The sequence below is a fragment of the Carcharodon carcharias genome, chromosome 12 (genome assembly GCF_017639515.1).
Source record: "Carcharodon carcharias isolate sCarCar2 chromosome 12, sCarCar2.pri, whole genome shotgun sequence".
Lineage (NCBI taxonomy): Eukaryota > Metazoa > Chordata > Chondrichthyes > Lamniformes > Lamnidae > Carcharodon > Carcharodon carcharias.
The window spans coordinates 103,519,344-103,534,505 of NC_054478.1; the positions used below are offsets into that span (position 1 = coordinate 103,519,344).

General features: G+C 43.9%; 1 protein-coding gene across 1 annotated transcript in view; it reads right to left on the reverse strand.

Annotated features, from left to right (window-relative positions):
- The window catches only part of dnah7 (dynein, axonemal, heavy chain 7), a 616,407-nt gene that overhangs the window by 206,721 nt on the left and 394,524 nt on the right, over positions 1–15,162 (reverse strand). Inside the window, exons 42-45 of the mRNA XM_041200170.1 lie at positions 13,716–13,945; positions 9,297–9,627; positions 2,555–2,901; positions 2,263–2,443 (exon numbers count right to left, since the gene is read on the reverse strand). Of these exons, the coding sequence (XP_041056104.1) occupies positions 2,263–2,443; positions 2,555–2,901; positions 9,297–9,627; positions 13,716–13,945 (1,089 nt within the window). The remainder of the gene's footprint in view (positions 1–2,262; positions 2,444–2,554; positions 2,902–9,296; positions 9,628–13,715; positions 13,946–15,162) is intronic.

Consider the following 15,162-nt stretch of genomic DNA (forward strand, 5'->3'; position numbering starts at 1 on the left):
GCACCTGCAAATGTAAGCATAAGGCACCTTAGGCACACCACAGGTTTCTCACTGGTGCTTTTGTGTTGGCCCTAGATTAGGGAATTATTATTTGTTTATGGTTGAAAAATGTTTTGCTTTCATTCTGTGTGACCTTATGATGGAGAAAATTGAAACCAGATGTGTTACCATGGCTGAGGATGGCTCCTTTGTTCTGCATTTGTGTGTTTTACAGACATGTCATGAGTGTTTGTGTGGACATTGAGGTTTACAAAGCCCTTAGTTGCAGCTGATGAAGTGACAGATGTAGCACTTAAGTGCTGACGATGGAAGCGCTAGGCAAGGCAGGTCCTCCTGATCCATTTGTGTGGAACTAGCTGAAGATTCGTTGGATTAAAGTGTCCCAGGTGTCCCTGCCTCCTTGGTGTAGTCCTGGGTCAGCGTTTAGCCCCTCATCATTCCCCTGTGCTTCCTCATCCTCAGAATCAGTGCTGGACTCATCGTGTGCAGCCGCATCCACTGCGTCAACGTTTTCATCGTCCACTGCGACTCCCTTTTCCAGCGCAAGATTGTGGAGAGCGCAGCATGCAACCACTATCACCGAGACACAATCTGGGGGATACTGGAGCACGCCCCCTGAGTGGTCCAGGCATCGGAAGTGCATCTTGAGAAGACCAATGGCTCCCTCCACCACAGCCCTTCTGGAGGCATGGCTCCTATTGTAGCGCTGCTCAGCTTCTATTCTTGGATGGCAGAGAGGCATCATGAGCCACCTTCTGAGGGGATAGCCCTTGTCACCCAGCAGCCATCCATCCAGCCAGGCTGGAGCACTGAAGAGCCCTGGCACCTGGGAGTGTCTGAGGACGTAGGCATCGTGGTAGCTGCCTGAGTACCTTGCATAGACTTGTAGAATCAGCATCCTGTGATCACACACTATCTGCACGTTCATGGAGTGGAAGCCCTTCCTGTTGACAAAGGTACCGGGCTCACCTGCTGGCGCCTTGATGGCCACACGTGTGCAGCCTATTGCACCCTGGACACGGGGGAAGCCAGCAATGGCCGCGAAGCCTCTGGCTCACTGTGTCTGGCTAGCATGGTCCCAGCAGAAGTGGATGAAGGTCAATGCACACCTGAACAGTGTGTCTGTGACCTGTTTGACAAAAGCGTGCACAGCTGATTGGGAGACACTGCAAAGATCACCCACCGAGCCCTGGAAGGATCCAGAGGCATAGAAGTTGAGGGCAACTGTGACCTTCAGAGCTGCTGGCATGGGGTGTCTGCCCACACAGTTAGGAGAGATCTCAGGGCCAATCATTTGACAGATGTAGTAACCTGTCTCCCTTGATAGTTGGAGCCTCCTTCGGAACTGCACCTCAGTTATACTGAGGTACCTGCTTTGCCACCTATATACCCTGGCAGCAGAATAGTGGCGCCTTCTATGGCCCCTTCCACCTTGGACTACCTCTTGGCCCTGTGCCCCTTGTGCCTGCACCTGTACTCCCAAAGGTGGCTCCCCTGGAGGCTGATTGTGCACTCCTGGCCTCCTCCTTATTCTAGCCCTCTCTTCCTCCTCAGGGGAGCTGCCTTCAGTGAACATATCAGAACTCATACCCAGGTTAAAGAGAGGCCTTCGGAAAGCTGCATGCCCGATAAAGATTCCTGACTGAAGAGTGCTGAGTTGAAGGTTAAAAGTACACAGAAAGCTGCTGGAATTCATTCTGAACTGCTACAAATCACACAGGCAAGTTTAAAAACTTTCTGCAATAAATACTCACAGACCAGATTGACAACCTCACTGCGCCCTCTTATCCCGTCTGTGAATGAGTTTAATTAAGAAGCCTGCCCATTGAGCCCGTGCGCCAAGCCGAAGATCACACAGGTGCCTGAAAATCGGCATTGATTGCCAATTTAAGGGCCTTAAATATCCCATTAATTAATGGCGGGTGCGCGTCGAACTTCATCAGGCGCCACCCAGCGAAATATTGCGATGGCGTACGGTGACATCAGGATGCTCACCCGACATCACAGCGCATCATTTTACGCGCTGATGTGTGGAGCCCTTCTCCTGCACGTCAAGCAGAAAATTCTGCTCTGGTGAACAACTGGATTTATTTTACTTTCCTTAAGACTGTTTTACATCTATAACATAGTGTCGCACTTTATCTGGTGAATAATGTCAAATTGTGTTTGACATGTGCTGTGCCCAAAATAACAGATTGATAACATTTCATCCATTATACAAATTTCAAATATTAGTTCTAAAATAAATGGTGTTTAAATTACCTGATTTTCCAGGTCTGCTTTTTTTTGTTTATTGGTTTCCAATTGCTCCTGCAGCTTTTCCAGCTTATCTTGCACTTCCTTAAGTGCAGCTTGCTTCTTTCTTAGACCATCCATTGCTATCTTCAGTTCACCTTCAGCCAGTGCTAGTTTCTCTTTCTTGGGAGCTACAACTTTAGCTACTCTAATAAAAGGGTGGTGGTAGAAAAAAACTTATTCCATCTCATGCAATGTAAAATTGTGGCTGCTGAATTGAAAAATTAGATTTAAAATATTCTATGAGCCAAATACTTACTTGTCATAGGAGTCGATTGCAATGACCCATTTGCAGAGACCTTCAGCTGCTGTGGAAGCATTACGAATCTTTTCTGGAATAAATTCTGGGTTTGTTATGTATTTATTCCTAATGACATTTATGTATGCTGAAGGAATATTGTCCTTGTCATATTCGTGGAGAGACTGCAAAAGCTTCATGTCGCCCAATACTTTTTTGGCAGGGCCCCAGAAATCTTCAATCTTTTTACCTGATCCAGTCGGATCTGGAATTCTGTCTGGCTTTATCCCCTTCAAAATACAAATTGCCTCCATAACTAGCTTTACTCCAGCTGGGGGGCTCTTCATAGACTTCATCACAGTAATATCCTAAAAAAAAATGAGCAGTGTTATATCACAATAGCTTAGATACAATTGTTACAAAATTCAGCTCCACACAAGATATTCTCTCAACATCACTGGCCCTTTCATATAGGGGACACTACAATTTAGGGAGTGCAGAAACTGTTCAATAACTAGTCATATGATAGGATGACAGAGGCAGGGGGTGTGGGGTAGCAGGTTGTAACAACGCCCCCCGGCAAGAGGGTAGCCAGGGAAAGGATAGGCCCACTCAGGGACAGAGATGGGAATCTGTGTGTGGAGCCAGAAGAAAAGGGAGAGATACTAAATGAATACTTCTCATCAGTATTCACCAAAGAGAAGGACTTAGCGGTCGATTTGTCTAGGGAAGAGTATGTAGATAGCCTGGATCATGTTGAGATCAAAAAAGAGGTGTTAGGCGTCTTGAAGAATATTAAGGTGGATAAGTCCCCAGGGCCAGATGGGATCTACCCCAGAGTACTGAGGGAGGCAAAGGAGGAGATTGCTGGGGTCTTGCCAGAAATCTTTGTATCCTCACTGGCTACGGGTGAGGTCCCAGAGGACTGGAGAATGGCCAATGTTGTTCCATTGTTTACGAAGGATAGCAGGGATAATCCAGGAAATTACAGGCCGGTGAGCCTTACGTCAGTGGTAGAGAAATTATTGGAGAAGATTCTTCGTGACAGGATTTACTACCATTTGGAAGCAAATGGGCGTATTAGTGAGAGGCAGCATGGTTTTGTGAAGGGGAAGTCGTGTCTCACTAACTTGATCCAGTTTTTCGAGGAAGTGACAAAGATGATCAACGATGGAAGGGCAGTGGATGTTATATACATGGATTTCAGCAAGGCTTTTGACAAGGTCCCTCATGGCAGACTGGTACAGAAGGTAAAGTCGCACGGGATCAGAGGTGAGCTGGCAGGATGGATACAGAATTAGCTTGGTCATAGAAGACAGAGGGTAGCAGTGGAAGGGTGCTTTTCTGAATGGAGAGCTGTGACTAGTGGAGTTCCGCAGGGATCAGTGCTGGGACCTTTGCTGTTTGTGGTATACATAAATGATTTGGAGGAAAATGTAACTGGGCTAATTAGTAAGTTTGCAGATGACACCAAGGTTGGAGGAGTTGCAGATAGTGAAGAGGATTGTCAAAGGATACAATGGGATATAGATCGGTTGGAGACTTGGACAGTGAAATGGCAGATGGAGTTTAATCTGGACAAATGTGAGCTAATGCATTTTGGAAGGTCTAATACAGGCAGGAATTATACAGTAAATGGCAGAACACTTAAGTGCATCGACGGGCAGAGGGATCTGAGTGTACAGGTCCACAGGTCACTGAAAGTGGCAATGCAGGTGGATAAGGTAGTCAGGAAGGCATATGACATGCTTGCCTTCATGGCAGGGGTATTGAGTATAAAAGCTGAGAAGTCATGCTGCAGCTGTATAGAACTTTGGTTAGGCCACACGTGGAATATTGCATGCAATTCCGGTCACCACATTACCAGAAGGATGGTGGAAGAAGGTACGATAGTGGTGTTTAAGAGGCAGCTTGACAAATACTTGAATAGGATGGGAATAGAGGGATATGGACACAGGAAGTGCAAAATGTTTTAGTTGACGGGCAATATGATCGACGCAGGCTTGGAGGGCCGAAGGGCCTGTTCCTGTGCTGTACTTTTCTTTATTCTTTATTCTTTGTTCATCATTTGTCTTATTCTTCATCATTGTATGCATTGGATTCTGCGATCACGCACAAGCCCCATATGTGTTTTCCCTACTTTTATTAAGGTGAACTGAGAAGTACACTGGTGAGGCATGGCCAATTGTAAACCAACTTATTCTGTTTATATAATATAACGAAACCAAATGTAGTTTCCTGTGAAATTCAATTTATTTCCTATCTTGTTACATAAAATTTTACCAAATGCTGCCCTTGTTGTATATCAAATTCCAAATCACTGCAGATTATGTTTTCCAGTTGGACATGGATAGACTTCTGACTCCTCCCCACAACTTCTCCCCTACTCTTTGTTTTGAGGATTTGCACAAGTCAGCCAAACAATATTATCATCTTGATGGAGGAAGCTTACCATATTTCATGGCACTTACATTGACAGTTCAGCCATAGACCATGTGTGCACAAATAATTGAAAACATTCCAACAGATCTAGCAACTCAAGACTGGGCATCCATGAGGCCACCAACAGCAGCAGAATTGTACTCAACCACAATCTGTAAACTCATGGCCTGACATGCCGCCCACTCTACCATTACCAGCAAGCCAAGGATTAACCCTGGTTCAATGAAGAGTGCAGGAGAGCATACCAGGAGCAGCACCAGGCATACCTAAAAATGAGATGTCAACCCAGTGAGGCTACAACACAAGGCTAACTGCATGTCAAACAGCATACGTAGAAAGAGATAGACAGAGCCAGGCAATTCCACAACCAACGGAATAGATCTATACTCTGCAGTCCTGCCACATCCAGTCGTGAATAATGGTGGGCAATTTAACAATTCACTGGAGGAGGAGCCTCTAAAAATATCCCATCCTCAATAATGGGAGAACCCAGCACATCAGTGCAAAAGATAAGGCTAAAGCATTTGCAACAATCTTCAGCTTGAAGTGCCGAGTGGATGATCCATCTTTGCCTCTTCTGGAGGTCCCCAGCATCACAGATGCCAGTCTTCAGCCAATTTGATTCACTCCAGGTGATAGCAAGAAATGGCTGAATGCACTGGATACTGCAAACACTATAGGCCTTGACAATATTCCAGCAATTGTACTGAAGACTTGTGCTCAAGAATTTGCTGCACTCCTAGCCAAACTGTTCCAGTGCAGCTTTAACACTGGCATCTACCCGGCAATGTGGAAAATTGCCCAGTTATGTCCTCTACACAAAAAGGACAAATCCAGCCCAGCCAATTACTGCCTCAGTCTACTCTCAATCATCAGTACAATAATGGAAGGGGTCATCAACAGTGCTATCAAGCAGCACTTACTTAACAATAACCTGTTCACTGACGCTCAATTTGAGTTACACCAGGGCCACTCAGCTCCTGACCCTCATTACAGCCTTGGTTCAAACATGGACAAAAGAACTGAACTCCAGAGGTGAGGTGAAAGTGACTGCCCTTGGCATCAAGGTAGCATTTGACCGAGTGTGACATCAAGGAGCCCTAACCAAACTGGAGGCAATGGGAATCAGGGGAAAACTCTCCATTGGTTGGAGTCATACCTAGCGCAAAGGAAGACGGTTATGGTTGTTGGAGGACATCACTACAGGAGTTCCTAAGGGTAGCATCCTAGGCCCAACCATCTTCAGCTGCTTCATTGATGACCTTCTCTCCATTATAAGGTCAGAAGTGGAGATGTTCGCTGATGATTGCACAATGTTCAGCACCATTTGCACTCCTCAGATACTGAAGCAGTCCATGTCCAAATGCAGCAAGACCTGGACAATATCTAGGCTTGGGCTGACAAGTGGCAAGTAACATTTGTGCCACACAAGTGCCTGGCAATGACCACCTCCAACAAGAGAGAATCTAACCTTCGCCCCATGACATTCAATGGCATTGCCATTGCTGAATCCCCCACTATCAATAAACTGGGGGTTACCACTGACCAGAAACTGAGCTGGACCAGCTATATCAATACTGTGGCTACAAGAGCAGGTCAGAGGCTAGGAATCGTCGGCGAGTAACTCACCTCCTGACTCCCCAAAGCCTGTCCACCATTTACAAGACACACGTCAGGAGTGTGATGGAATATACTCCACTTGCCTGGATGAGTGCAGCTCCAACAATCAAGAAGCTTGACACCATCCAGGACAAAGCAACCCGTTTGTCTGGCACTCCCTCCACCACCAATGAACAGTGGCAGCAGTGTATACTATCTACAAGATGCACTGCAGGAACTCACCAAGGCTCATTTGACAGCACCAAGCCCACAACCACTACCATCTAGAAGACAAGGGTAGGAGACACATGGCACCACCACCACCTGGGAGCTCCCCTCCAAACCATTCACATATTGACTTGGAAATATAATCACTGTTGCTGGATCACAATCCTGGAACTCCCTTCCTACCAGCACTGTGGGTATTCCTATAAGATGTGGACTGCAATGGTTCAAGAAGGTAGCTCACCACCACCTTCTCAAGGGCAATTAGGGATGGGCAATAAATGCTGGCCTAGCCAGCGACTTCCACATCCCATGAGTGAAAAAAGAATTCCATTCCAATTCATCTCTGCAACGTATTAATCAACCCTATTGTCTCAAATTGACCTGGTATGTGAGAAACTCAATTCTATTAGCTACTTGAGTATTGCTTAAAAAAAAGAGACATGCTGTTGAAGGTTTTTACTCATCAGGACAGATGCAAGGATTGCAAATTTTAAAGGAAGCAACAATTTATACTTCATTCTTGCATCTGTCCTGATGAGAAAAGATGAAAAGCTTCGATAGCATGTCTCCTTTTTCAGCAACGCTCACTGTACTACCAAGCAATTATTTATTGGCTACATCATCTGGCTCCACATATTGGACACAGCCAGTATTCTCAGATATCTAAGGGGCAATTTACACTTGTGGGCCTGGTAGAAGCCAGGTGAACAGCCATCACCATGGACTGATAAGTCAGTCGTCAGCCCGCCCACCCGAAACCCAGCTGCCCTGCTGTGATATTACACTGGGAGCAGCCTTAATTGGTTCAGATTGGGAGTTCTGCACCCATTTGGGAGGAAGTTGCACCCTAGAGAGCTGGTTGGTCGGCTGCTCTGTAGTCCCAGCAGCACCAGAATCAAGCAGTGGCCACTGCTGGGACTAAAGGCAGTCTACAAGGAAGAAGGCTGATGAAGTGCAGATGAAAAGGTATGTCGGGAGAAAGAGTTACCAACGGTGATCAAATGTATTCCTGGAGGTTTCATCACATGACTCTCATGACCCCACACTCTAGCTGTTCGTTGGCCAACACATCCATTGTTGTGATGTGCTGCTTTCCAATGCCAATTGGAAAGCATAAAGATTCATTACCCAATTGGATGATGCTTGACTGTCAGCCAAATTGCCTTTCCCCCCAACCCATTTTTAGTATTTTTATATCTGGTAAAGAGAAATATTCAAAGAAAATTAAAAGAAAAACTCTTTTTTAATGTCCCTATGATTTTTCTCCAGGATTTCACACAGCAGTGTCCTGGAGATTCCAGGTCACTCCTAGAGGATCGGCAACACTATTGGCAGACTCCAACGAGGGGGGTGTGGGGCTGCATTTGAGAAGCTGGTTGTTGGGGGTGGTAGGGAAGATTAAAGGGAGGTACAATGTTGGGGGCTGCCTCTGATGGGCATGTGGAACCCACCCAAAGAATGTCCTCCCCTTCCTGCTCACAATAGCCTGCACAATGAAAGTTGCCAGCCAATCTGCCTTCCCCTCCTGCATGCAAAATAATGGCGGTGGCAGAATGAGGTACTTAAGTGGCCACGTAAGGGTTTCAATAAGCCTATGGGCGGTGGGTTGCCTGACACCTTCCTCGCCACCATAATATGGGAGACAGATCAGTGGTGGATGGGAAGTCAGTGGGAAGGCCACCTGCTTTATTTTCCTAGCTTCCCACCTTCAAACATGTCAGCAGCAGTGGGCAGGACCCACAAAATCCAACCCCATGGAACTTGGCTGCTGAATTCCCACAGTTCCTTCATAGGTTTTGATCTTAACTTGCTCTTCTCCAAATATGCAGATTTCACTCCAATTATGTCACCAGGGCCTATTATTTTCAATTGCGTTAGGTATGACTCCAACCAATGGAGTGTTTTCCCCTGATTCCCATTGCCTCCAGTTTAGTTAGGGCTCCTTGATGCCACACTCGGCCAAATGCTACCTTGACGCCAAGGGCAGTCACTTTTATCTCACCTCTGGAGTAGGGAAGCGGTTCTGGCTTCAATGCCAAGCCATCTTAGTAGAAAAAGGGGTGGGGGGAGAAGAGACCCCTGGAGGTAAGTAATTTTCGTTTTTTAAAACTCTTCTTGCAGAGCCAGGAGGAGCATAAAGCTTTCCCTGCCTTGGGCTTTCTGATCTCCAGATTGTGAGGTACACCAAAACCCATGTACCTGGGCTTGTTTCTTCGGAGAAAACTGTTTTCCAACTGCCTTACCTCCACACTCGCATGACTGCCATCCCGTGTAAAAATCAAAGTTCTAGTTGGGATTAATCCACTGGGGATAAGTTTAATTTATCATGCCATTTAATAACCAAAAATTATTCCTGGAACAAATAGTTGCAAAACTTTAAAATGTGTTGGTCTGTCTACAGTTATAAAACACATAATAAGCTATCAAGGTGAAAACTGATAACTGTATGCCTTTTACTCAGGGAGGTCAGTAAAGTAAACACTTTTTTCCTTACCTGTGTAGTAAGTGTGTCAAGGGCAGCAAGTGCAGATTCCAGGACAGGTAAGGCTTTTGCCAGATCAGCATCGCATTCATCCTTAATTGCTTTTGCAGCCATGGCTTGATCATTTGCTATTAGTTCATCAGCTTTCACAATCTCCTCTGTTCTTGAGACCTCAATAGACTCTTTTTCAATAATTACCATCATTTCATCCACGGCTGAACTAGCAACTATCAGTTCAGGTTGCAAGGCTTCCAGTTCAGCCTGCATGGAGGCTACCTGAGATGCAGCAGATTCTAGTTTTTCTAGACCGACTTCATATCTCCTTTTCATCCTCACTACTTCACTAGAGGCAAAATATACAAAACATTACCAACACCTTATATACAAATATATTTACTGGTTCATTATAAAGTTAAAACCGCAATGATCTTCACTGCCACTGGCTCAGGTGATGGGGTCCAATTCTTGCTGCCACACGTGGCATAGATGTGATCGTCTTCCCGTTGAAACGCATCCATTTTATCCACTGCTCCTCTGAGGTTCAGATATGATGTTTTCCTACTGAACGATGTAATGACTACTATGCCTTGCCCTCTTCAGTCTCTTCTTGCACCTCATTCATATCTTTGCTGCCTTCCTCTTGATTTGGGATCCTTAACTTTAAAACCCAGCAACATTTCCATGTTCAACATTTCAGAATGAAGACAGTTTGTGAAATTGTTTTCATCTCCAAAAACTCAATCATCAAAAGTACTAATGGAGAAACACTTACCAAACAGCCAGAAATCTGGCCCAAAAGGGCCTGCACAATGTCTATTTTTTCAATTCTTTCACGGGATATGGGCGTCGCTGGCTAGGCCAGCATTTATTGCCCATCCCTAATTGCCCTTGAGAAGATGGTGGTGAGCTGCCTTCTTGAGCCACTGCAGACTAATCAGAGACTTAACTTGACAGGGTTGAGGACCTCGTTAAATATTGCCTTTGAAAGCTTTTTCTCCAAATTTCCCACCATGATTTGCTAGACACTAAAGGATATGCATTTTCAGGTGGCCACACACACCAATTGAACAAAAGGACCCTGATTCAGGCAGAGGACCATTATCATCATATTTAAATGATATCTGCACTTGTCAAACCAGCCAAATCTTTCTGGAAAAATAAAGGCAATTCATGACACATGCTTTTTTTAATGCATAAAATGGTAAGCAAGTTCAAGGAAAGAAAAGCTATGCCATGAATTGAAAACCCCAAAACTTGCTGGTAGATTTAGGCCATTTGCTTTGCACAAATGGGATATTGCCTTTAGCTACCCCATTATTTTAAGAACATGCTGAACTTACACATTAAATGGAAATTAAACTTGCCAGAGGAAGTTAGTGCTGATAATCAACAGCGGGAACCATTTTAACAATGTGTTAATTGCCAATTCAATGCTAATCAGTATCTCTGTCCTACAAAAGGAACAATTGAAACCTTCCAGTCTTATTCCAGCATGCAGTAAATTGCAGGGAGATTTAGAAAATTTCACATTTTAATTTTTGAATTGTTTCTTACTTTTCCTTTTGTCTCTCTTTTCAGTCTCTCTCAGTCCAACATTTCCCTCTTTTTATTTTTCCTTCTGAACTTGGTTTGACTCCAATTCACCCTCCTTCTCCATTGCTCCTTTATTTCTTTCTCGTCCCTTAAATCTGCTTAAGATCCTGTTGAACTCGCCATTAAAGTTGCAGCTGCCCTGTTGCCCTTGTCATGCTGCTATCGGCTCACAAATTACAACATAATTTATATTCAAGCTGGAGGGTACAAGAAAAAGTCTAACTAACAAGGCACACCACAAATATACTGCTGCAGCAAGATTTGGCCATCATATTTAGTTGGGCTTATTGCAGGCAACTGCCATGGATAACTATTGAATGCCTGGACCGATAAGATTTTCGACTTCCTTTTGGATTGTGAAAATGAGCGAAATGTCACTTTTTGATGGTAGGTTCAAAGAGAGGTCAGAGTGCTATATGTTTTTCAACTTATTTTCTTACTCTCCTTATTCAAATAGATGGGGAAGTGAAAGGGAGAAAGCTGTTCTCAGACTCCATTGGTTTCACTCTTGAATTACATCCACAAATGTTTCACATCATGTACGGGAATCTATGGTATTTGATTTCCATCACAATAATTTGTTACTAGTTCATCTGTAAACCTGTGTCTCCGAATTTGAACAGTTAATAAATTACTTTTGAAATCTAGTCGTGGTTGTAATACAGTCACAATGAGAATGGGCTGAATTTTACAGGCTGCTGGCAGATGGGAAAGCAGGCAGTGAACCTGAACAATAGATTGCCATGCCATCTGTGATGTGCCCACTGCCTCATTCGATTTTATGAGCGGTGGGGAAAGTGTCTGTAGACTTGCTGTACTTGGATTTCCAGAAGGCACTTGATAAGGTTATTGTGGAAAATGTCATGGGTTAGGGGGTAACATAGTAGCCTGGATAGAAGATTGGCTAGCTGGCAGAAAACAGAGAGTATGCATGAATGGTTCTTTTTCTGATTGGTAGGATGTGACGAGTGGAGTCCCGCAGGGGTCTGTGCTGGAACCTCAACTTTTCACAATTTAAATCAATGACTTAGGCAAGGGGAGCAAAGGGATGGTAGCTAAATTTACAGATGATACAAAAATAGGTAGGAAAGTATGTTGTGAAGAGGACATAAGGAGGTTGCAGACGAATATAGATAGGTTGAGTGCATGTGCAAAAATCTGGCAGACGGAGTATAATGTGGGAAAATGTGAAGTTGTTCGCTTTGACAGGAAGAATAAAAAAAGCAGAGTATTACTTAAACGGAGAAGGGCTTGAGAATTCTGAGGTGCAGAGGGATCCAGGTGTTCTAGTGGATGAGTCACAAAAAGTTAGTATGCAGGTATAATTAAGAAGGCTAATGGAATGCTATATTTTATTACAAGAGGAATTGAATATAAAAGAAAGGATATTATGCTTAGTTATACAGTGCATTGATGAGAATACATCTTGAATATTGTGTACAGTTTTGGTCTCCTTATTTAAGGAAGGGTGTAAATACATTGGAGGCAGTTCAGAGGAGGTTTACAGGATTGATATTTAGTATGAGTGACTTGACTTATGAGGAAAGGTTAGACAGACTGGGCTTGTTTCCACTGGAGTTTAGAAGAATGAGGGGGTGACTTGATTGAAGTATATAAAATCCTGAATGGTATTTGACAAGCTGGACATGAAAAGGATGCTTCCAGAGCTAGGGGGCACTGTTTTAAAATTAGGGGTTGCCCTTTTAGGACAGAGGTGAGACATTTTTTTCTCTCACAGGGTTGTATGACTTTGGAACTCTCTGCCTCAGAAGGTGGTGGAGCTGGGGTCATTGAATATTTTTAAGGCAGAGGTAGATAGGTTCTTGTTACGCAAAGATTATCGGAGGTAGATGGGAATGTGGAATTCGAAACACAAACAGATCAGCCATGATCTTATTGAATGGCAGAGTAGGCTCGAGGGGCCGAATAGCATACTTCTGTTCCTATTTCATATGTGTTGGATGGCTCTCCTGCCCTGTGGCCCAATTGGGGCCCTTAAGTGTGCAATCAATGCCGTGTCTCCCCACCCCACTTGCCGGCCCCTGCCAGCCCAAGATCCTGTAAGTCCATGTCCATCGCTGAATGCCTCCTTCTTGGTCTAACTGCAGTGCCAGCAGTGGCTACCACTCCTCGTGACATTGCTGGTAATGCAGAACTGCCAGCCTCCGATTGGCCAGCAGCTCTATGTGGGTGACTTCCTCCGGGAAAGGAGTGAAAGTCTCACCTCATAACAATTAAAGGCCTGTCAGCTGAAAAATTAAAGTGGGGTGAACCATTCAAATGGGGGCAGGCTCGCTGTAACATTTACAATGGGACACAGGAAATTCGTCCTCAATGTTATCAAGCCCAATGTGTACTTGAATACCTCAATTGGTTACCATGTCTTCTGCCAGTGGGGGGAGCATATTGCTCAAAACTAGTTAAAGGTTCCTGCTGCTGAAATAAATTGCAAAGACCAACTGATTACTGCACATTACTTCCTGTGAGTGGAAAACAGGTTTATATTCACTAACCAGTGGCCTTTCTAAACTCACCACCCACTCAATTATTACAACTTTTAGTTTTCTTTGAACTATGCCATGTATGCTAGTTGGGGGAAATAAGGCATTCTGCAGTCCTTTATGGGTGCTAAGTTTGATTTTAAACAGGCACAAGGACTCAGACACTTCTACTTGAGAATATAGTCAACCCTCATTAATCTAGTGATGAGGAATCTGTAACAAAATGATACATTCTCAATTCACTTGGACAAACTAGGCCTGACTATTTGATCAAATGTCGGATATAGCAATTTTTGAAAACCTAAAACTACAAAATGCTCCGTTAATTTGTACTTACGTTCTTTTTGTTTCAAGTAATATTTGGAATGTGGAGATCAGTTCCAAGTAAGATGTAGGAGTCACATAGTTATGTCTCTGAAGTTCTGTATGGAATGTTGCAGACAATGCAATTGTTGAGGTATGAAAACTCTTGCACATATCAATGCAGCCCAGACGTATTTCCTGTGACATTTCAATGTCCCCCAAAGAGCGTGTTGCCACAGCTTGCAAAGCATCTTCAGGCCAAGACTAAATAAAGTGAAGTGATAACAAATAAGTAGCAAACTCAACTTAACATGAAAATTCCACTGAAAACAACGGAAAAAAAGACTTTTATTTATATTGTGCTTCATGACCACCAGATGTCACAAGCGCTTTTGAAGTGCAGTCACTGTTGTAATGTAGGAAATATAGCAGTCAACAGCAAACTCCCACAAACAGCAATATAATAATGATCTGTTTTTCTTGTTATGTTGTTTAAGGGATAAATATTGGCCAGGCACTAGTGATAACTCCCACGCTCTTCTTAAAAATAGTACTGTGGGATCTTTAACATCCACCTGGTTCTGAAAGGCAGCACTCTGTCAGAACTGTATTGGAATGTCAGGAACAACACCTCACCTTCCGACTAGGCACTTTACAGCCTCCTGGACTGAATATTGAATTCAACAACTTTAGGTCTTGAGCTCCCTCCTCCATCCCCACCCCCTTTCTGTTTCTTCCCCCTTCCTTTTGTTTTTTCCAATAAATTATATAGATTTTTCTTTTCCCACCTATTTCCATTATTTTTAAATCTTTTTAAATCTTTTATGCTCCCCCCACCCCCACTAGAGCTATACCTTGAGTGCCCTACCATCCAATCTTAATTAGCACATTCGTTTAGATAATATCACCAATTTCAACACCTATGTGTTCTTTTGTTCTGTTGTCTGTGACATCTTTTGATGATCTGCTTCTATCACTGCTTGTTTGTCCCTACAACCACACCACCCCCCTCCACTTCTCTCCCCCCATCCAAACCACCCCCCCCCCGCAACACACACACCTTAAACCAGCTTATATTTCACCCCTTCCTTGGATTCACCTAGTTCTGTTGAAGGGTCATGAGGACTCGAAATGTCAACTCTTTTCTTCGCCGCCGATGCTGAGTTTTTCAGGTAATTCTGTTTTTGTTTTGGATTTCCAGCATCCGCAATTTTTTTGTTTTTATCTTTGGAGTGTCAGCCTTGATTTCTGTGCTCAAGTCCCAGGGCTCCAGATATTCAGAGGGAAGAGTGCTACCAAATGAGCCACAGTGAACTTACTGCGAAGTGAGAGCTTTATTCCTTATCCAAATTGGTATTTGTTTTAAGATTTCTGTGATGTACATTGGAATCAATTGATTATTAAAATCTGTTGATGTAACATATTTGATGCTGTGAAATAGCTGGTGAAATTCACAAAACTGGTCTAGGAATTTATTGGCT